The sequence below is a fragment of the Perna viridis genome, chromosome 15 (assembly GCF_037379345.1).
Source record: "Perna viridis isolate PV_CMFRI_1.1 ecotype Kerala chromosome 15, ASM3737934v1, whole genome shotgun sequence".
Lineage (NCBI taxonomy): Eukaryota > Metazoa > Mollusca > Bivalvia > Mytilida > Mytilidae > Perna > Perna viridis.
In genome coordinates this window covers 18,420,322-18,445,225 of record NC_142459.1, presented here as the reverse complement: position 1 = coordinate 18,445,225, position 24,904 = coordinate 18,420,322, and the positions used below count along the sequence as shown (strand labels likewise).

Below are 24,904 nucleotides of genomic sequence, written 5' to 3'. Positions count from 1 at the left end.
GATTTCAGATTCCTGTACATTGAGAAGGGCCATGGGGCCATGATTTTTGTTGTGCTCGTTTCTGTTTATTTATTGTATTTTTCGATCGAGGACTTATTAACAAAAGACTATCCATGTCTGTTTCTCTAACATGACACAAAAACAGAACGAATAAAACGATAAATACTTGTATGTGTAGTTAAAATGTAATGTCAAGTGGCAATTATAATGATAGTCATTCAAACATTTAAAGGAGTTTAAAAAGTGTTCTCATATTTGTACAAGCACAAATTACAAAGTTCTAGAGAGTTCTACTAATCGAGTTTATTTTGGGTTTTTTCCTAACATGTTTGTCGGTTATGTAGAAGATAGCTATAAAATCAAAATATACTATGCGGCTTAATAGTAATACTAACTTACCACAATGAAACTTTTGTTCAATGACGCCGGTCGTGTAGATCCTTAATTAAACTTTAAATATTCGTATCTATTTTCAGGTATTTCTCTTTTTTACGTTATTGAAATGGTTTCAATCTTTCAATGCACACCAATATCTTCCTCGAACAGAGATCATACAAAAGATGTTAACTATTGTCCATCATGGTTGTAATTGCCTTGTGTGTGTTTTGTTTTAGTTTGGTTTGTTGAGGTTTCTTTCTGTTTGTTTGTTTGTTTGTATTTTGATTTATTATTCATACAGGCTTAGACATGTTGTACCAATGTTATTTTAGAGAAGTAGATTAACATTGGCACTATGCCAAGATTATTTATAATGACACAATGACCTGAAGATACAAAGGGGACAAAGACACACAATATTCTACAAGGGGAAACTTATCTACACAAACATACTGGCATGATTTATAAAACCTTATGATTAACCTTGACTTTCTTTTTTCTTCATGACGCAAAAAGGCAAAAGACGAGGTAAGTTAATACGGATACCTCAGATGTTCAATATTTAAAGGAATTCAATAGCATCAATTCAATTATTCACTTTTGTACAAACACAAATTTCTCAAAAGCTTCTTACTTTGTTGTTGTTGTTGTTTGTTTGTTTGTGTGTTTTTTGTGTTTTTTTTCATTTACTGATAGATTGACTGTTTTCCTTTTTTGTTCGTTGATTATTCATCCATCCTTAGTCATGTTGTATCACAATTATCGTAAAAGTTGTAGATCGACATTAATATTATTTATAATGGTATAATGACCTGAAGATATCAACTTAAAAAGATACAATGATATACAAGGTGAAACTTATCAAATATACACACACTGTCATTTTGTCAGAAACTTTATGAAAAAAACATGCCTTTGTTTTTGGTTTTTTTTCATGACTCATAAACCTACGCACTGTAAAACATGATTTTTTTTATATTTTCTTGTTGCAATTATAATAGTTCCTAAAACATATTGTAGTAATTTAATACACAAATTTTGTTAACCGTGTGAATAATCCATGATACGAAAGGTCTTTTATTTGTTGTTCCTTTTATACATTGAACCTTCAGTTTTGTTGGTTCTTATCTTGTTCTTATTTTACTATTTCTTAAAAAGAGGAAACAGCCTTTAAAACAACAGATTGTAGCATAACTGCATGTAAACTAGGCAACATCGAGAATAACATGTTAGGAAATAATAGATAGTTATATTTACATTAAATCCATTTTCTTTTTAATCAACCCGTAGAAGCAGAAGCAGCCGTTCGAGATGCAGGAGGTTTGTACAAAGAATTATGTTGAGCAATTTTTGTTTTTTCTTTTTTCTTTTTTGTTTTTTTGTTTTTTTGTTTTTTGTTTTTTTTTTTGTTTATGTTTTATTGTTACCGTAGATGCATAGATTGATAACACTTTACATATCGTTACTACCACAATTTGTCAAAAACTTCCGAATATTTGTAGATAAAACATTAATATGAAATAGTAGGTCAGCCATATTTGACATCACGTTAATCTTTAGAAGTATTTTGCGGGATACAATTAAATTTAACAAATATATAATTAAATATATTAATACTTCTCTTGTTATGTTATAAAGACATGGATCGGAATTGTGTATACCTAAAAATCATAATCTCTACTGAATACGTCCAAACAGTCAATTCAATAATGAAAGAGATAATTAATCGTGGATCCCTGTCCAAAATGTTTAAAATATGTACGACATTTATATTTAAAAATGAACATTGTATCATTAAATGCGTATACACCTGTTCTGATAAAATTTATTATGAAATAAATTTGAAATAAACGTTCATGGTGATCCGCTGTATTGCTAATGTTGACATTACATACATTTACGTGCCATGATTGTAAGTAAAACCTAACCCTTCATTATTTCTACTTATTATTTTTCCAACTGCGTATGAAGTGTTTATATCACATATTATACGTTATGCCAGAGCTTGCCATAAGATTGAGGTAATCACTACAGAAGTTTTATGGTCGTCATCATGAACTCGTGGATCGTTATGGTGTATCCATCTACGCCATGAAAACTGATTTATTCAACGGTTCATAGTTTTCCTTTCCTCGTTTGTTTACCCCGGACTTGACTTTTTATGAGCAACTCGGCGGATGTTTCTAGAAAAGCAGATGATGCTTACCCTGCCAGTGCACCTGGTCCATGCTCCCAGTTTTCTGTGGAGTCCGGGTTGCTTATTTGCTCTTGTTGCTTTGTATGCACGATTTTATTTACTTTATGTTCTTTGTTGTGTATGTCTGATTTCCATGTCTGGTCATTGTACCTGAAATACATTCTTTTAACTACCGCTATGACTTTGGTTACCTTGATTACTCTTCCAGATTTTATTTTACGATAAAATAATACAGTGCTTCAAAAAAGTTAAGTACAAGTCCTTATAAACTTGTGACACTGCCCATGGTAAAGTGATTCATGCTATAGAAAAAAAACCATGGATCAGATGATGCTTTTTTCGTCTACAGATGCTATATTTCCATATGACAATAGTCCTTTCTGTATTTAGATCTGTGCTTTGGAGAAAATTACAATTTAAATTCCAACTTAAATCAACCAAATCAAACTAAATCAAGAACGATAACTCTTGCAAAGGGCTAATATCATGTACAATCTATATAAATTTAATCTTAAAAGCACAACCCCCAAATGGAAAACTAAGGCTGGTTATATGATCTATAAGGGATGCTGAACAAGAAATCAAAGTGAATTTGGAGGGTTTTGACATGCATGAATCACCCCCTGTCTGATTTGTATAAAGACTGCTACTTAAAGGCTTTGACAAGCAACGAAACAATCAAATTATGAATGACTCAACCTGTATTTTGCATAACATATTTACATATAAGTAAAAGATTAATTTGTTTGTTTGTTTGTTTGGGTTTAACGTCCGAGCAGCAATATTTCATCTATATTCAGACGATGAACATGAAATGGATGATAAAATGAACATGAAATTAAAAAAAAAAAGGATGGGTCGACAAATTTTGATTGCCACTGGAAAAGGGGGGATGGGTAAGGTCGGGCAATTTAGCCTCCTGTGGCGGAGCGCAAAGATTCCTACTCCTACCGAATACCACAGCAGGGTTCTTTAACGTGCGAGGAACGTGGCATCTTTCCCAACACGGTGCACCGCTATGGTTTGCGGTCAGGTTTTCCGTATTATAGCCTGACAACCCCAGCATGTAACACGCCAGGGGTACCCATTCCACCACCTGGGGCACACATCCCAGTTGCTCTGTGGGCAGAGCGCCTAGCCCCGGCTATGTTTCTGAGCACTATTTAGTCGCCTTATACGACAAGCTTAGCGCTGCTGCAGGCCTATTCTTTTTACACCCGGACCTGCACGGGGCTAAAAGATTAATTTAAACCCTAGTCCAATCAGTGATGATTAATTCTGTAGTTTTGTAACTGATTTGTTTGTAGAAGCGACATCATTTATAATAATGTTTTCATGATTCGTATTTACCCATTAACAACAAAATTATCCAGGTTAATCGATCCGATGCATTCTAAAAGCAATATTTTAATATCTGAATAACGATCTGTTTTTATAAATACATTGCATTTACTATGATTGAGCATTTGATTAAATAGTGAATATTTTGATAACATTGTTAATATATTTGCTTACATGCATTTGATTCGGGGTAAACAGTTTAGCCAAAATATATAACAAGTCGAATATAGAAAACACATTTTACATGTAATTCTGTTTTAAAACTACATAATGACTAAAAATAAAATATTTCTCGGTCTGGAAACCACTTTAAAAAATTGACATACGAAAATATACTCCTCTCTTTCTACATTTCAGGTAGTATAATGTAAAGTATGGTAACTTCTCATGATATTAGTTACCATAATAATTGTATCAGTGTTATAGCATTACGTTTAATACTATCTGATTTTTATACTTTATAAATTTGGAAATGATACGAACAGGTCATCCTATATTAAGTATGATATATTTAAATTAGAGTCATGTCGCTTCATATCATTTCGAAAGTGTATCCTTTCCACCAGGTTTGTTACGATAATCTAGCAAAACATTCAAAAACCCTTTAACCATTTAGCTATAAAAAACAGTCCCCAATGCTTTCTAATAGTTGTCTTAAACAGCGACATAAGGTATTAGGATTTTGCCATTCTCGCTATGGAAACATATTTTGATGGCAATAAAAATATGAAAGAACATATAATATATTTGCATGCGGCCAAGTTTTTTTTCAACGTAATGAAATCAATATCCATTGAGTAAAAAAATATTTACATTGATAATGACTAACATAACTGCATTTTTTTTTCTAGTATTGTAATGATTTGTTAACTCAACTTACAAAACTTTTTGATGATATATATATTTCATGTTACAGACGATTTAGTATCAGAAGGCACCTATGAATCCTACGACAACACTGTATACCTTACTGGTGCCTGTAATGTTGGCAAATCAACACTGGCTAGTGTATTTATTGGGCACGATATTCCAAAGGAATGGCATTCGACCGATGGCCTGGTAATTCACTTCGGTCAAAACGGGATTGACTTGATTTCAGAGAAAATGGTCCCACTAAATGAAGGTAAATAGGAGTATATACGTTAATATGATCTTTTAATTTTGTATCATTTATGTATAAATGTTATCATGGTTCAAATTGATATAAATTGTTTGTCTAAAAAATAAATTTTGTTATATTTCTACCATGAACAGTTTCAATACTTATTAAGTAGTAGTCTTCGTAAGAATCATGCAAATGCTGTAAAATGTGATACATCCGAAACAGACAACAAATCTTTTTTTTTTTTTTTTTTTTTTTTTTTTGGTTATGAAATTGCTCTATAGGTCTATATTATGAAATGTATGATTATTCGTTCCTATATGTTTGCTCATAGAGGATAATCCACATTGGAAATCCAACAGTTAATATTGTATGTTTGTGTCATTTAAAGAGTTTTACTCCCTTAATTTTGAATTACACAATGCACTTTCTATAATATTTATTTCCTAAGAACAAGGGCTATATGAAAAACAAAATTTCTGTTTACTATAACAATTTAAAGAAAAGAAATCAAAACATGTAGGCTTCCCACATATAAATCATATTTTGCATCATTCTTATATGGAGTGCTAGGGTATCATAAACTTTGTTGAAGTAAGCAATAACTTAAATGAAAAAGGATTTGTACATATGTGAAGGATAAAGTTGCAAACATCCATTTAAAAATGTCCCTATTCTATATGGTAGAAATGTTGATTTCATAATTTCATAATAGATTTAGGCTTACGTATATTTAATCGACCCAAACAATATTGAAATCAACGGAAAACTGATACACATCTAATGGAACACACGAAAGCTCAAATGTGTACATTATTGAGCACACTAGCTAGTACATTTATTGGGCACGATATTCCAATGGTATTGCATTCGGCTGATGGCCTGGTAATTCACTTCGGCCAAAACAGAATTGACTTGCTTTCAAGGAAAATGTTCCCACTAAATGAAGGTAAATAGGAGTATATACTTAAGTATGAATTATTATTATTATTATTATTATTATTATTATTATTATTAGTATATTTGTTTTATCATTAATTTTATATTGTAATTGATAAATCCATGTTTTTATTAATCATGCAAAAGATATTCGTCTTAAAATTATTTTACCGAATTCAAGACGTTTTCTGTTAATAAATGAATATCTATTATCTTTTTTTTTTTGTTTTATTGAAATTTTCAAACAAATAAATTATTTTTCAACCTATTTAGGAATTTTAGGGGATTATGATCTGTGAAAACAAAATTAAATGTCTAGTGAAACTAAAATAGACATCAAAATACTGTAAAGCTTTTTTCAATAGAAGAATATTTTTTCTGATGTTTATCAAATTTCTTAGAAAAATTTGCTCTTGGTGTGTCAACTAGATCAAGGGTCTACTGGCACAGCACAACTCCTACTCCAACATCACTGGCATCGGCAGCAAGTTTGATAGTTTTTGTTTCATAATCAAGAGTGTTTAAAACTGGACAACTAATTAAAAGTGACTTGCTATTTTCAAAAGCTATCTAACATTTGTCAATCCAGACGTTGTATTAAAGGTTCAACAGCAATAGCGAAATTTGAACAAAATTTTCCGAAAAACCAATCATAACCAAATATCTCATAAGTTGTTTTCTGTTGGTAGGAGTACGGAACAATTGCTTCCACCTTAGCCATTATGGAGTAAATATACCCTTGATATACAGTATGCCCTCAATAGTCAACTGTAGCTTTATTCATTTTTCCAAGAATAACAGTAAAATTAGTATTTGGTAGATGTAATTTATCAAAAGTACCCTCTAAATGTTTCATGCGTTCCGACCAGCTATAACTACATACAATTTTATCATCAATGTAAGCATAAAAATAATCAAAATCTTTTATAACTTATTAATCATTCTCTGAAATGTTGCTGGTGTCTTTTTTCATTCCAAAAGGCATAACTTTATATTGAAACAAGCTATCTGGTGTATCAATAGCAGATACCTCACAAAGTCTTTTTGTCAATGGAACTTGCCAATAACCTTTTAACAAGTTTTAATTTCTTCTCTTTGATCAAAATTCAGATTTACTAATGTTGAATCTAAATTGGTCAAAATGTCTGAATTTTTACATTATGTTCGAACTCTTCAAACTAATATGAGGTACAATTGTGGCTAAAGTGGAAATTTGTTAACAGTTGTCAGAGCGTTCAAAGAACTCTTTTAACATATTAACATGACACACACTAGTATTTGTATGCCGACCTTTTGTTTTGACAACATTATTTAGATTATTGATCTTACTATCTATTTCATATGATCCACAGTACATAACTTGTAATGGATGACCAGGAATTGGCTAAAAATACAAGTACCTTATCACCAAGTTTAAAAACTCTGTTCCTTGCATCTTTATCATACCACTTTTTCATTTTGAATTGTGAATTTTTTTAAGTTATTCCGAGCTAGTTGTAAATCATTAAACAATCTTTCTTTCAATCTAGACACATAATCTAAAAGATTTAAGTCAGTGTGTTCACTCGGCCATTCTTCTTTTACTTGTTTTTAAGGTCCCCTGACTGGATGTCCAAAAACTAATTCAAAAGGACTGAAACCACGATATACCTGATCAGCAAAGAGCAAAAAATAAACATTTTCATCCTACCCTCTTTCAAACTGAAGACAAAATCGCTTTATCATGGTCCTAAATGTCTGTGAAAACGTTCCAGTGCTCCCTGAGACTCAGGATGGTAGGCACTTGACTTAAATTGTCTTATACCGTGTTCATGCACAACTTGTTGGACCAACTTGGACATAACATTTGAACACTAATCTGACTGAATAGACTTTGATAATCCAAATAAGGTAAAAACCTTAACCAAAACCTTCAGTATTGCTTGGGTCTTGATGTTCCTCAATGGAACGGCTTCTGGTAAATGTGTCCAGGAACATATTATGGTAAGTAAATATAAATGACCAGATATAATCTTTGGAAGTGGCCCGACACAGTCAATGATAACTCGACTAAAAGGTTCTTCAAAAGCTGGAATTGGCAGAAGTGGTGCAGTCGGAATGTTGTGGTTAGGTTTACCAACCATCTGACATTCATGACAAGACTTGCAAAATGATGCAACTTCTTTGTTAAGTCCTTTCCAGTAAAATGTTGCAAGATTTTCAAACCAGTCTTCTTTACGCCATGATGACCTTCCATAGGGGTGTCATGGGCAAGCTTTATTACATCGTACCTCTAGACCCGTGGCACTACTATCTGGTGTACCACTCGCCACATTTCATCAAGGTTTGCGTCCTCTGCTTTTCTAGAAACACCCGCCGAGTTGCTCATAAAAAGTCAAGTCCGGGGTAGACAAACGAGGAAAGGAAAACTATGAATAAATCAGTTTTCATGGTGTCGATCGATACACCATAACGATCCACGAGTTCATGATGACGACCATAAAACTTCTGTAGTGATGACTTCAATCTTGATGCCTATCCCATATTATGAATTTATTTTAACATAACTATGATTACGTTTTTATCAAAATTGCGAAAATCAGAATCACATTTTTTATTAAAATGACATAATCTCAAACAATAATATTAATAATCATAGTAATGATAAAGTGCGCAATATTTTCTTAATTTACATTATGTTTCCAAAAATTACTCTCTGATTTGTAAGGGTGATTTTCTGAAGATAAAATTCCTATTAATGAACTCTTGAATTACAAAACCAACTTTGGTTAACATTTTTTTTTATATAATGGGCCAGCGAAATGATGCAACTGCGCTTCTTTTTTTTTTATTAAGATACCACTTGTTCCCCATTCAGATATCCATTCACCTGCCGATTTTTTTTCAATAAAATTGAAAAGGCGAAAAGGACACTGATTTCCTGTATACTACTGTGAAAGTATAATTGTTCGTAGGATATCAATTTTCATGGTTATTGTGTGTTTGGCGAACCACCAAATTTGGTTCACCAAAACCACAAAAAAATGGAAACTACGAATGTACGAATAAAAGTGGTTTCATAGTAACATAGTAACATAGTAATACGTGGGTTTAACGAAACTTTAGGCCATGCCTTTCTACCCTTCGAAAGCCACACGATTGACAACAACACTAAATACCAACTTTAGCGTTCCCCTGTTTTCCTGCAGAAAATAAACTGAGTCGAAGTTTATTTTTTAACTGGATCATGTATTTAGGCCCAATATCTCCAGTAATTATCTAAAAATATTAAATAAGTAACTTACATATTTTACATCAAGTCAAAACCATATAATGAAATGAACTATAGCAAATTCTTTACAGGATTCAGAACAAAATACTAAAAGTCTTAAATCAATCCGTCTCCTGAAGTCATAAATAATAATTATATATTTGATATGTGGCATAGCTCAAGAAAGTAATGGTCTATTGTTCATTACGAGCATTTGTTGAGTTAAGTGCAAAGTGAAGAAGCTGGTATTTAATGCTCTAAGTATATACTCAGGTCATCAGCAATTTTCAAAATTTTTCAAAGAAATAACTGTGTAATTTCGGTTGTTAATTTTAAGTGTTTACTCTGTATCAAAAAGGTTTTCAACTTTGGTAAACATTTCAACATAATACTCATCTGATCCAAATGGGAGAAGATTTGAAATCATTTGATCAGGAAATTAAAGTGCGGAGTTATGTTGTCTGTAATTGATATTATCTAGATCCAAGTCCTACCACAACACTTGTAACTCCCGTAGTAGTATCAATTCAATGCAAACTTCTAAAGATCTTTTGGAGACAATCTGTTCAAGACTATTATCTGAATACGATAGCATTAAAACCTAAGATTTTTCAACACTGTATACTTCTATTCCCCATTATACATCGTTGTTTATCCAAAAAAGATGGCGCACCTAGATATAAATATATAGTTCGTCATAGAGATTCCTCATACTTTGTAAGAAATGATTCCAATCATCTTCCAAATATACAGAGGAAGATGTTTACAAAATGCTGGAATTTTTAATCGATAACATATTTGTCCAATGTAGTGGACGTATTTTGCAACAACGGTAGGCATTCCAATGGGAACAAATTGGGCTCCTTTACTTGCTGACATATTCCTTCCCTCTTATGATGCTTATTTTATTTATTTATTTTATTACATATGTTCTATTATTTTATATCACTATTGGATATTCTGATGACTTACGGTGATCTTGTAGGCAGAAGGTACCAAAGATCAAAAACCCAGACATTCGATATTTTTGATGGAATATCGTATTATAGACAACAATAGTGTATTACCTCGACATAAAACTGATATGACAATATAAACAAGACAAAAAACAGGTTTTGTTTATTGGACGCGAGCGACATCCTGGTAATTTCAAAGCATAGTATTTCTTTTGACGTATACAGTTACCGTATATCACTTGTTGATATACGGTATGTGAAATTTTACTGCTCAAATAAAGGCTTGGTGATAATTTAATTTTTCCACAATGTCTTATTACAATGGTTATTTGCAAAGCATTTAAGTAAAACTTTAAGTAAAAATAAAGTAGATGTTTGTTAAACGTAAATGGACTTAGATAAATCAGATGCTTATCACTGGGTCAATCTGAATGAACATATCTGTTATAGACTTTATCATATAAAAGCTTGTTTAAACTCTTGTTCAAAAATTAAAATGAAGGGTAAAATCGAACAAAATATTAGACTAAGACAATTCTTAGATTAAATAACTTACCCCTACCAGAAACAACTAAGCGCTAAAATTGAGTTGGTTTGAAAAATCCACAGATGTCTTATTTATTTTTCGACATGTGAATTAAAAACTGTTTTAACTCTTTAGATAAGCCTTTACACAACTGTCATAAATATTAATGTGCAAAGGAATATGTAACGAAAAAAAATCCGTTTTTAACAAATCATGTAATTCTATAACAATGTACATGTTATAACTACTATAACAATAACATCGATCCATTACTGTGCTTCGATCTAGCAATATGTTGATAATATAATAGAAGGAAAAAAATATTTAATTCGGTGTCAGACAAGTCTGATACTAGATTATCAAATACTCTCTAGGGAGTACAGTCCACAAGCAGTTGCATTTACTCAGTGGTAATTATATTAAAAAAAAATATCAATCATATATATTGCAACCTTTGATATTTTGTACCTATGCTTCAGCAACACTCAAGTGATACAGTTGTTTTACATGGTCAAATTCTTATGTTCAGATTGCTTTAATCATACGAATACGGTGGGTAATGATTCATTTGTACATATGGTGTGTTACACATTCATCATAACTATCTAATCAATATAAAAAAGAAATTGTATTTGCTTTACAGAAATGAATATCTTCTCAAAGGTTTTACGTGGTAATCCTAAAGTAAAACAATCGGGGGCAAATACAGATAACGATGATGAACGTATAAGGCACCGGCATCCTCCATATCGAAAATCTACAACAGCTACTGTACCTTCTACTGCCAAAGTAAGAGAAAAATCTATCTCAGAACAACAGTGCTACAAACTCAGCGAAACGTTCCTGCAGGGTGTCAAAGAAGGTAGATACAAGATACATATAGCTCCATCAGATTTGGTTGACTTCGGTGGTCAAAGGTCATTTGACATGACACATCAGCTGTTTATTCGACAGAAAGGAGCCTTTGTGGTCATGTTTGATGGTAGATACGGATTTTTGGACTACTTACCAGAGTACCCTGGTATGAAAATGACAAATGAAGGTATGTCTAGCGTGAGATATTTTGTATTTATCGCTTGACATACAAGCTACAGCGTAGGAATATTCGATGACCCAACTGTTTATTGTTTGTTTTCAAGTCTACAATGGAAAATGATTGAATACAGTAACTTACCCGATTAGAATGACTAAATTCCAAAATTATTCAACTCGCTGGAGTTTCACATGCTCATCTCGTCTCACTGCAAAGCCGCTCGACGAGATAACCATGATAAACTCCCTCTCGTTGAAAATAAATATTAAATAATCTAATATTCTACGATAACTCAAAGGACGTATTCATGACAACATTGTAATTGTAATGTTTTGAATAATCCTTGTTTGTATTGATTATTTACCTTATTGTCGGAAGATATCCCAATCTATATATGTCAGGACTTGTTGTAACAACTCCAACTACAGATTTTATCAAGGAACATGTTGTTGGTAAATGTTTGATCCATGGTCACAATTTGCTTCAGATTGATGTTTTTATCATTTAAAACATTTTAAAAGAGCATTTTATCTTTGTTTATTTTATTATTATTATTATTATTTTAAATATATCTTTGCTCAGAATACCATGACACAAATGTTCATTAGGTTTTCATTGTAATTAACCTTTTCACATTAATTAGAAGTTTAGTTCCCTTGATAAACCTTACATACACACCCACGCGATACAAAGTGGGTTTGAAGAAATAAAAATAAATAGATCTGAAATAGTTGGTACTTTTAACACATTTATTTTGTAATGCATTTGTTGTTAGCTAAGTTTTCTCCTAATTTTAGATATTGTAAAGCATTGGGTAAACTCTATTTTGACGTACTGTACAGGGGGAGAGGGTATCCTGCCGATGATACTGTTTGCAGCTACGCATAGTGATCATTACACCGCGGTTTGTAGCATATCACATATCTAAGTTTGAATTCACAATCCTGTTAGTTACGATTATGAACAATTGTCATTTGTTTGCATTCAAACATAATAAGAATATATTCTGCTCGATCATTGCCAATCTGAAAATCATTTACTAATCCTAAAATTTCTATAACTAATCAATACATTATTCGAACAGTGCTAATAGATTTAAGCCCATCTGATCATCCGGTTATTTGTTGGTGTACATACATTGTAATGTTAGTAAGCAATTGTTTCTGAATTCGAAATGAATTTTTGTTTGAGTTTTTGACATGCGTGGACAACTTCTATTATAATATTCATATAGGCTCCTACTTTTTACGTAATTTATGATGATTATCATATATAAAGGAAATTGGTCATCCACAAATAAGTATTTTTATCAAATCTATTTTTAAGAATACAGAATTGTTAACATGGTTATAAAGTTATAAGGTCAAGTATACCTAATACGAATGGTTTTAACCTTGGATAATTTAGAACATATAAAACATGGTTAACGCTATTTTTAACAACAGTTATATATGATTGTGTTTATAATTCAAACAAATATGATACTTATTTTATGCATACTTTCATTAATTCGTTCAGCTATGTCTTATTTTGTTTTCGGATAAATTGTCTGGTTTTACAATTTTCACTTAATTCCAGGATGATCTTGAATTGAAGAAAAGAGAGTTTCTGATTCAGCTCAAGGAATTCTTTGGTAACCATGACATGAAAGATCATGTTGTTCTGGACACTATTTATTTCATTAATGCAAGAAATCCATATGATTTCGAAATCATGCTACTACAACAGCGTCTGGTGGAGATTGCTTTTGCCCAACCTTCTTGGGGTAAACGTAAACCAGTCCGATGGGTGCCACTAGAGATGCAATTAGCTGAAATGAAGAATAACAATCCTTTAGTAAAAAAAGATCGGCTCAGAGAAATCAATGATGCTAACGGTGATTTATCTCTCACAGAGGAGCAATTTGATGAATTCTTACAGTTTCAGCACTCGGCTGGCAAAATTATGTATTTTAACCAACCAGACCTAGATCAATTCGTTGTTCTCTATCCTCCAGCATTTGTCAACATTCTAAGATCATTCATCACCGATGAAATATTTTGGCCAAAGCCAGATAGATTTGACAAAAATAAATCCTTGTTCCAATCATCAACAAAGGAGGAAATAAACATTCGAAACATTTTGAATGCGATGTCCAAAACAGGTAAAATATCAAAAATGGAGTTACAGAAAATATGGAGCCAAAGGTCCGTGCCGATTACAACCACTGACGAGGGAGATTTTGTAATCAAGTTGTTAATACATCTTGATGTTCTCATTGTACCTCGTCAGTACAGAGATGATGGAGCAACAGAGAATGTCAACGTTTTCTTAGTCCCGTGTATCATAAAGAATGAACTGCCCTTCTCACTTATAGAGGACAAATCTTTTAGAGAACGCTCCATTTCACTTGTTTTTACACTGAAAAAAACAGTCATCCCTGCTGCACTTGCCTACAAGTTGATCGGTGCAGTAGCAAGCATTTGGCCGTTGAAAAAAGAAGGTGACAAAACGCTCCTTTTTCAGTTTGCCGCAGTGTTGAATGTAGATTCTGAAAACGACATGACAGTTAGAGTACAAGAAAACGAAGTCAGAGTATACTTGACCAACATAACGTCAAAGTCCCAGATATCACCAGATGTCGCAGCAAGTATTCAAGAATGTCTTACCAGCACATTGAATCACGCTCTACATTTTTATGGCAGCAGTATGGGTGGACGGAAAAAGGCGTTTTCAAAATCTGAAAATTATGAAATCAAGATTGGTGAAGTTTGTAACAATCTACCATGTGTTGTTACAATAGAGGAAGCATACAAAAGATCTGAATGGAGGTGTGGTCATGGTTGTAGCCATGAATCTTCATTAGCATTGAAGTGGATGTTTGAAAGGGTAATTAGTTTTTGTATCGTACGAATATTTTCTCTGTTTTAGTTTTTCAACTGCGTGTATGAGTGGTTTTTTTTGTTTTTGTTTTGTTTTTCTTTATTCATATTTTGAACATACCGTTTCAATATACTTATTACTGATTATTTTTGACGATTTGTTTTAATTTACCTTAATATATTTATTTATGCGTTAATGCAACATCGTCGTCGATATTTATCAGTCGTTTAAGGATAAACACATATCTATTGGTGGAACAATAATTCTAAAAAAAAAATAATTGGGAACAAGATAACACATAATTCAATGAAACAATTGTGTATCTTTTTTTCCCAAAAATAAATTATTTGCAAAGTACAAAACAAATCATTACATTATAATGTGGCTTGATCTATTTCAGAACTTGACTAAATGTGATCCTGTTTGCAAGGGTGAGTTGAATTATCCTGCTAAACAATTTGTTTTCTGTATTGAATTTCATACAATTTCCTACGATACAATAAAAGACTGTTCATGTAGAAGCAAGGCGACCGATCGGGTGGTACAGGGTAAATTTTATCCACAAAATTATTGTGTTTCAGTGTGATGTTAAACTCATGACAGGAATAACAAGAAGTTAGGAAACTATTTGTAGCAAAGGTTTGTGACTGGGAATAAATGTTCAAAATTTCTTCACAAATCAACTGAATTATGAGCAGATCATAATGAGGGGAATTTCCCTTTATATCTTTTTCTTTGAAGTGCTTTCTATGTGATTTATTTCATTTATGTTACTTCAGTAAATTACAAAACGTCATCCATTTCTTAACATGAGTTTGTGATCTCAAATTGTTTTAAATTTTGAATGCGAAATCCCCTGATGGGATCTCCCATACACAACCGCTTAAGTATAAGAACAGGAATCATCTAACGGTACGGGATATCAAATATAAGCGTGTATTAATAATTGTAACCATAATTCCGTGATCAATTATATTTTTTACATTAATTACCATGTTACCATTCAAGCCAAACATTGTCTTTACCTGGATAATGAGATTACATGCATAATTAGCTTCTATCAAATAAAGCTGAGTACAATCTCATCAGAACATTATACATTGATTTTTCAATTCCGGTTCATGCCCTTTTTTTGTATATTATGTCTTGTTTTCATATTTCAAAGACAAATCCATACCAACTATTTCATATTCCTATACTTCACCCATTGCATCCAAAATGTTTAGTTATAAAAGGCTATTGCAAAATCTCGAGATTGCGGATTTCAAGGCTAAACCACCCGACCTTTCTTGCGAAAACTCTCCATTCAAATATGGTCTTTCTGGTCACGTCGTAACAGAAGATTTAACCAACATAGAAAACGAATATCTGCGTAATATCCTTTCTAAAGGTCCTTAGTACCGTAAACCACGCTGCATAAACTGGAATTATAATTTTAACGTTCTTATTGATGCGGTCGAGGACTATGCAAGAAATTTGATAAAACGAGAACAAGAAGACATTGATTCTCTGTCCGAGTGGTTAAAGTCCGTGAGGTCTTTAATTTTGAAACGAATGAAAGATTGAAGTAGGTCAATGTGTGCCAAGGCTACATCAGTTTTCAAAGACCCCGATGTAACAAAAACATTGTCTACTACACATGACTAATATGTTGTTGTACCAGCAGACAAAGCCCAAAACAACATTGTGTTTGTCTGCAAAACTTTTTACATCCAATCTTTGTTTTCAGAGGTAGACTTAGAAAATAATAGCAGTTATAAGACCTATACTGCTACCACACAATCCAAAGAAGACATTGTGGAAAACCATAAATCTGTGCTATCCTCTTTTGGTCTCTCTACCAAGGACGATGATTGTTATTTACCGTCTATGTCCTGGATTCCTAAACTCCACAGGAATCCATACAAACAACGTTTCATAGCTGGATCTGCAAAATGTACCACCAAACCTCTTTCCAAACTTTTAACTTCTATACTCACAACTGTCAAAGAGGGTCTGCATTCCTACCACAACACTTGTTACTCCCGTATTGGTAATAACTCAATGTGGATCCTGAGAAATTTTAAAGATGTTTTGGAGACAATCAGACTATTATCTGAATATGATAGCATTAAAACCTATGATTTTCAACACTTTATTCTTCTATTCCCAATTCTCAGTTAAAATCTTTTTTTTTATTGCTTTGCATGTATAATTTTAGTTACTTTTGTTCTTTGTTGTACATGTCTATTTTCCATGTCTGGTCCTTGGCCCTGGATTACATTCTTTTGATTACGCTTTAACCTAGGTTCCCTTGATTACTCTTTTTTGTATCTTTTGTGTAATCTATACTATTTCGTTCGTTACATAGTGTATGTAGATATTTCCTGTGTTCTTGTGATGTTCTTCGTTTTGACACACCTGAGTGGTTTCATTATTGATGCTACGGAATATTTTCCAGTGGTTTTTAACGACATCACAACATCCATTAGGTATTGTGTATTGCAATTTTCGCCACTATAGATAGATTGAAAATTTCTTTAACCTTCTTTTGGTGACCATATAACTTAACCAGATTTCTACGCCCAGCCATAGTACTTGTCAATTTTTACAATTGTTTGGACTTTGAATAACCCTGCAGGATTTCATATTTCATTATGTGTTGTCGTCTCATAACGATAATGGCACTACATGTATATCTAAAATTTCCGACCCACTGACAGTAACAATATTTCATTATCCACTGTTTTGAAAAATGCCATTGTGTGAGGAGTACTCTTTGTGACAAATCTAGTTATACATATAGTAACATAATATTGCTTTCGGTTATTTCCGATAGTAAGTTTGGAATCTATAACTAACGGTGCTGAACTTCTGCCATCGATTACCAATATATACCAAACAGCCCAAGAAAGTTATTTAAAGAAAATCTATCGTTAAAAAAAAAATTATAAGTCGCTGAAGACTTTGCCAATATTTGACAGTTATAATTTTTTAGGTCTCGACGAACAAACCTTGCGACAACGATGTGACAATGTTTTGTTAATCCGACTTTCTAACCAGTTTGGGATGTCATCGTTCAGAGATTTGATGATAAACCTTGGCCTGATGTCGAAAGATCTTGATAATCTTCAGTATGAGTATTCAAGTCCTCCTCTACTAATGTTTATGGCCTTGAAAATGTGGCGTGACAGGGTTACCAAACCAGGAAAGGAACCATGCTTAGGGGATATTCAAACTGCTTTATTAGCTATAGGTGACAAGGAGCACCATCTTTGTCAGGTATGTTTGTTTTTTATCAAGACTAGCTAAATGAAAATAAGGGAAATTAATTTGACATTCATTATTAGACACTCATTGTTTGCTTTAAACACTCACACTCTACAGTAAATCATGCTAAAATATCAAATAATATCGAAGACTTAACAAAATGAATCGAAATTAGTTACAATTTCCTTGAGCGTGTTAAAACAGTGGGATTAAATTATAAATTGTTAATTAGAGCTGTTTTTTTTAAAACCAAAATGTCTGTTTATTGTTCTATATGGACATCGCTCTTAGACTATTATGTATTTTTATTTCAGATTTTTATGAGTAGTTCTCGTCTAGAAGGTAATTACTACATTTAAGGTAGTTTACGACGCACGATTCTTCTCTGTCGTATATAACCTATGAATATAAAAGTGGTAGAATAGTAATATATTAATTTACCCCAAAATATATCGAAATTACTGCAAATCTAGAAATTATATAACAATATAATGTGTTTACATCAATGAAGGTTGGCTTGGAGTATAGGGGGTCTTTTGTCGGACACTAAGTCTTGATTATTTGTTTATTAAACGGAGAAGGAAATGCATGTCTGGCTCTTAAGTATTTTATTCACCAAAGAACCCAAGATCGTATTTTTGACGTCATGTAATGATAATGAAATATTCTGTCAATATCCGGTGCTGTCCCGAAACACTTGTGTCCAAATGTGCAAAACTGATCTGAATACGTTTTGCTTCCATTATGAATGTGCAATGTGGACGCATAGCACGCTTTCAATACCTAAATGCAATTAGCCATTTTAATAAATATACAGAAGGTACATAATGGACACATAATATATAGTTTATTAAACATGGAAGGTAATTTGCATATTAGAACGGCTTCGTCGTATTATCAATATTGATTATGTTTGATGCCATACATTAATGTGTTAAATGTACTTATTCAAACTTTTAATTTGAAACGTGAAATCATGAGATCTAGGCTTTTGTATTTATCTATTAATAGATATTGCAAGGATAGAACTCCAGTCTGTTCCCGAAGATGCAGTATTAGATGAACTTGCCCACAACATGGGGAATTGCACTGTTCATCTAGGCATTGAACTTGGTCTTAAAATGCCTACGATAGAGGAAACATTGAACAGATACCGGAGAGACATGTTTGATCAGACGCGTGACATTTTGAAGAAATGGAAGAACAATTCAAGTGTTGCCCCAACGATCTTTAGATTAATGAAAGCAGTTGACAGAGTAGACAAAGGAGGATTGACATTTTTGTTAGAGGAGTTTCTTCCAGAAGCAAACCGAAACTGAATAGTTGAAATAGGAATAAAACTGACTGATATATAACTGTCATACTGTATATTGAGTGTGATTATATACTACAAACTATAAAGACAATATCTGAAAGTTGAAGCAGAGAAACCATAATGGGAAATATGGATGATTGAATCAAATATATTTTCGTTAATTTATTCTCCCGTAAGACTACATAACCATTCAGAAGAAACGACTTATTAAAGACTCTGTGTGTGTGTGTGTGTGTGTGTGTGTGTGTGTGTGTGTGTGTGTGTGTGTGAAAGTGTTATGTTCGATTTATTTCACATTCGGCCCTGACATTAAACTTTGTTAAATCAGAATGAATTTTCCACAATATTGTGTAAAAGGTTTGCTTACTTTGCCAACGAAAATATGTTATCAGATAAACTATTAATAGCTAGAGGTAGGAAACCTTAGTGCAAAATAAAGCCAAAATGTTAAACTACAATGAAAAAAAAAATACTTGATTTCATTACATTATTTTTCTTTCTAGGAGATAATGGCTACATGGATTGACAACATTTTGTTTGATTGGATAATGTTTATTTCTAACAATTTGTGGATGTACATGTATTTTAGCTGATTTTGTTTTTCATACATTATAACCATATATTTTGCTGAATTTGCTTCGTCAGATCATCATAGTGACCATATTCAATAATATTTACCATTTCCATGTCTTTATTTTAGTTCATAGCTACAAATTTATATCTTAATGTTATATGATTCTTGAATATAATTTTGAAATCTTTTATGATGAGTGATTCACACAGATATCTTAATTCCAAAATCTTTTGATAGGAAATCATTCAGTAGGTAATCAAGGGAACCAAGATTATAGCGGTAATCAACAGAATGTTATCCAGGGACAAGGACCAGACATGGAAAACAGACATTCATAACAAAGAACATAAAGTAACTAAAATCATACATATAAAGTAACAAAAGTAAACTCGGACTGCACTAAAAACTGGGAGCATGGACCAGGTGCACCGGTAAGGTAAGCGTCCAAGCGTTAAAACAATCTTATGATGAGTGATTCACACATATATTTTAATTCCAAAAATCATTTGATAGGAAATCATTCAGTAGGCTTTATAGAAATTGTTAACATTTTAAGATGTGATGGATTTTTTGTTGGTGTTTATCATAGATTTTATCAATTAAGACTCAGATTACATTTTGTTTGGAAGAAGATTAATGGTCTACAATTGTTTGATTGAACAATACTTATATCTAACACTGTGTTTGTAAGCCAATGTTGTTATTTTGTCTTTGAGTTGATGTATGACCATTCAAGTTGATAGTTACTTTATATTTTAAATGATATTTGCTTCTTTGGTTCAGTCTTAAACCAGGGGAATCTTATAATATTCACTCATAATTTAATCCAAAATATTTTTGATCGGCAATCTTTCAGTAGACCTTATGAAAACTGTTATGAACAATAAGAGGGCAAATAAATTTTGATCATTGGATATATACACTTAAATTTTGCTTAAGCTATACTGTTAAAAAGTATAGGGACATTTCTGGCCAGAATTTTTACACTATAACCAGTCGAAAATTAGTTCACTAAGTAAACTAATGAAGGACGAGTTTTTTTTTCAGAAGGTAACAAATGTGTTTGAACAGTTGATTATCTAGAGTTATGAAGAATCATCCCCTGCCTGATTATTAGACAGATTAATACTTGTTTTTGTAAATACATGTTAGGTTTTGGGAAATGTTTCGTTATTTTATATTTTATTAAATTGTGTGCTTAGTACCCATATGCTTACATATAATAAACAGTTATAACAAAGTAACGTGTTCATAAATTGCAGAAACCATTTAATCACACACAACGGCATTTTCTCTCTTCTAGCAGGACAAAATTAAGGAAACAAGATTTTAATAACAAAAGTTATAACTTTTAAATAAAACCCGAAACATGTTATGTTTTATATATTACGTCTTAACATCTTATTTTTAATCTGTGGCTGTCTTCATCATATGATACCCAAATCAGGTTGACATTCATAAACGATTCTACTTAAACACTTAAATTTCTTCGAATTCAATTTGCTTCAACTACATTTAGCTAAAATATAAAAGATATTTCAGTGAATTTTTCATTGGTAACCTCTCTCCTTGTAGTAATATTCTATCTATTAGAGTATTAAGTTCCGCCCCTAACCCCATTTACTTTGAAATAAAATGCAACTAATATATATATATATATATAGATATATATATACTTTTTTTTATAAACGAACGCAACTTGGACAAGGTTGTGTTATCCATTGATTAAAGTCGTTATATAAATGTTCTATGGATATACCCATAACCTCATTGACTGATATGGCGTGTTTTCTTTCAATACGACAATAGAACATATTTCTATTTTTTTCTGAATTTCTATATCAAACAGTTATGAGCAAACTACACTATTGCAGTATGTTCTTTCAACAAAAAATATATACTGGCATAATTACAGTAGATCATCACTCCTTAACATTAACATAGGAAATGTGCCAAAACTTTACCGCAGTTGGACAAAATTATATGGGTTGAAGATAAAACTAAAAAAAATAAAAAGTGAGATCCACTGGTGCTGTTTGTTGTTTTTGTTATTATTTTTTTTTTTTTTTTTTTTGTTTCAGTTGGTTTTTTACAGCTTTTTTATTTCTCTTGTTGTTTTTCATATCCTGTTTGTTTTAATCCCCAAATCGTTTTGTTTCTTGTACTGAAATTGCATGAATGGTGACCGAATGGCCGTTATTATTTTTATTTTCAAATTCCATTATTGTGCATTTGAAAATTTCTTAATCATGAAGGTTGCAAAACTTACATATAATGAGTTTTTCTTCAAAAGATGACGTTTACCGATAAGAGACATTTAAAAGAGTTTAACTATAGATCGATCAAATATTAATTACAATGTATTCCTTGGTCAAATTATTCGTGCTTATGTTCACTTCTGTAACTTCTGATTTGGGTCAATTTCATGGAACCGATTTCTTGGCAATGGTCGTATATCAAGTTGAATATGGTATAAAACTGCAACTGTGGACGGTGGAATTCGATTTCCTATAGTTGATCTGATCCGAAAGAGAGAATATAGTTTAGCTAAACCCTTAATCTCAATTTCCGCTATATAGATGACGTATTATCTTTAATCGATCCTAATTTCGGGGATTTGATACCTTACATCTACCCCGAAAAACCTAGAGATTAAGGATACTACAGACGCTGTGATGTAAGCCTCATATATTGACCTACACTTAAAAATCGATGGTAAAAGAAAAATATTGACCACAATTTACGACAAACGTGATGAATTTTCATTCAGAATTGTCAACTTTTCTTTCACCTTTGTGAAAAAATCAAGAAATACAACACCACTGTTAAAATCGGAAAAAAAAATGTACAAAACGAACTTATAAACGGTTACATTTCTAGAGACGAGATCATTACATGTATTAACAACCTATGCATAGTAAGGTATGCAGAGAAGATAAGATAATTAATGAGTATATCAAAAATACATCAGATATTGTCATTGATATATATTACAAACTTGTCAATGTTGTCTTTGACTCAGGAATTTTGCCTAGTATTTGGTTAATAGGGATGATTAAACCAATAAATAAAAACAAGAACAAAAACAAAGGAGATCCGAATGATCCGCATTTGACTGCGATATTAAATGCTAGGTTGAGCACTTTTCTGAAGAGTTTCTTATCTTAAAGGAAAGTCAATAAGGCTTTAGACAAAAATATTCCACGATGGATAATATCTTCGCGATCCATATTTTGTTCCAAGTTCTAAAATCTGAACGAAAAACTGTAATGCTCGTTTATAGATTTGGTGAAAAAGGTCTTTAATAAAGTTTGGCAAGACGGGCGTTCTTATAAACTACTTTTAATATCCGACTTTTAGCTGTGAAACTGGTGTGAGACAGGATGAGAATTTGTCGCCTTTTTTTCTCCATGTTTAAAATGATCTAGAAGACTTTTTACAGTCCCACAATATAAATGATCAAAACTGAGTATCTTAAGAAATCGAAATATTTCTAGATATATGCATGGAGCTGTTTGTTTCACCCTATGCAAATGATACCGTTTTAATTGCAGATTTATAAAAAAAACAATGGATTACCTTCTTCAATCTACTGTGATGTCTAGAAACTGACAGTTAATGTAGATAAAACGAAAGTGTTAGTATTTAGCATGGGTAGTCTCTCTTGTGACCTAACATTCACTTTTAAAGACAGTGTAATTGAAAAAGTGAAAGAATTCTATTATCTTGGAGTTATTTTTACGAAAACTTGTAATTTTGATGTTACCAAAAAGAGTTTATCAGGCAAGGCAACAAAAGCAACGTATAAAGTATTTAAAGAAGGAAGGAAATATACACAAATTTAAAGTTACAAATAGATTTATTTGATAAAATTGTGAAACAAATTTTAGTATATGGATTCTGGAAAGACCGATATTTCTGAAAAGGATGATCTATAATTTTGTAAAATACTTTTAAACTTAAAATCGTCTACTCCGAATTTCATAATATATGGTTAACTCGATAGACATTGAGAGCTCCAGTAAATAAGGTTCTCTGCTTCATTCAAGGCACCCGCCCAGTTACTCATGAAAATGTCAAGTCTGGGTAGTCATTAGACGAAAGGAAAACTATAAAACGTTGAATAAATTGGCTTACTTGGTGCAGTTGTATACGCCGTAACGATGCACGAGTTCCTCTTAGCAATAAAAAAGTAAATTTGCCATCAGAGTACGACTTTGACCATTTATATTGACGAAAACATTATTCCAGTAAATAAGGTTCTCTGCTTCATTCAAGGCACCCGCCCAGTTACTCATGAAAATGTCAAGTCTGGGTAGTCATTAGACGAAAGGAAAACTATAAAACGTTGAATAAATTGGCTTACGTGGTGCAGTTGTATACGCCGTAACGATGCACGAGTTCCTCTTAGCAAATAAAAAGTGAATTTGCCATCAGAGTACGACTTTGACCATTTATATTGACGAAAACAGTAAATCATCCAGCTAAAGTGGGATAAAATAAGATATAAGTATAACATTGAATGGCATATGGCACTTTTTACATTACAAGAACTAAACAAATTGTCGAAGGTTGTTCAAACATCGACGGAAAACAACAAGTTAGAAAGAATACACTAATACCAAAGACCACTTTACATTAAGCAAACATCGTTTGCAATATTTGGGTAGTTGGTTTACCAAACACTCCACTCAATAAAGTCTACCAAATGACACTGTAATGGGTACAATGTGTTCGTTGTTTTGCCTTTGTTTACTTCTCTTGCTTTCACATAAGTAATACACATATACATGACGATTTCGTCATGAATCAGCGGCGTGAAAGCCCAGCGGAAGTCTACTTGCTGATAGATAGGCTGTATAACTTTAATACCACCAGGAGAGTAGTCTTATGGAACGTTTGAACCATGTATGTTATTGGGAAGACTGGACAAGTCACTGAGAGAATGAAGAGATATCGCGTAGACATTAAGAGTAAGCAAATGTGGACGAACTTGGTCAGCGCCAACATCGTAAGACAATCATTTATTCAGGAAAATCTAATAACAACGATGTTGCTTAAAGATCAAAATCGTCATTTTATAAAATTTATATACGTCATCATAAATTCGTTATTCGTTGTGGTGTATCTATCTACATCATGGTAACCGAGCAATACATATTTCCCGTTATCTCCCCCTTCT

General features: G+C 32.2%; 1 protein-coding gene across 1 annotated transcript; it reads left to right on the top strand.

Annotated features, from left to right (window-relative positions):
* Positions 1 to 613: 613 nt before the first annotated feature.
* On the top strand, positions 614 to 20,962 carry LOC148597315 (uncharacterized). The gene is made up of 10 exons (XM_088563889.1): positions 614 to 906; positions 1,669 to 1,698; positions 4,833 to 5,039; positions 11,333 to 11,731; positions 12,520 to 12,626; positions 13,301 to 14,590; positions 14,985 to 15,015; positions 17,562 to 17,845; positions 18,148 to 18,175; positions 18,845 to 20,962. Exons 1-10 carry the CDS (start codon positions 882 to 884, stop codon positions 19,150 to 19,152), a joined length of 2,709 nt encoding a protein of 902 aa, XP_088420015.1. The 5' UTR covers positions 614 to 881; the 3' UTR covers positions 19,153 to 20,962.
* The last annotated feature ends 3,942 nt before the right edge of the window (positions 20,963 to 24,904 follow it).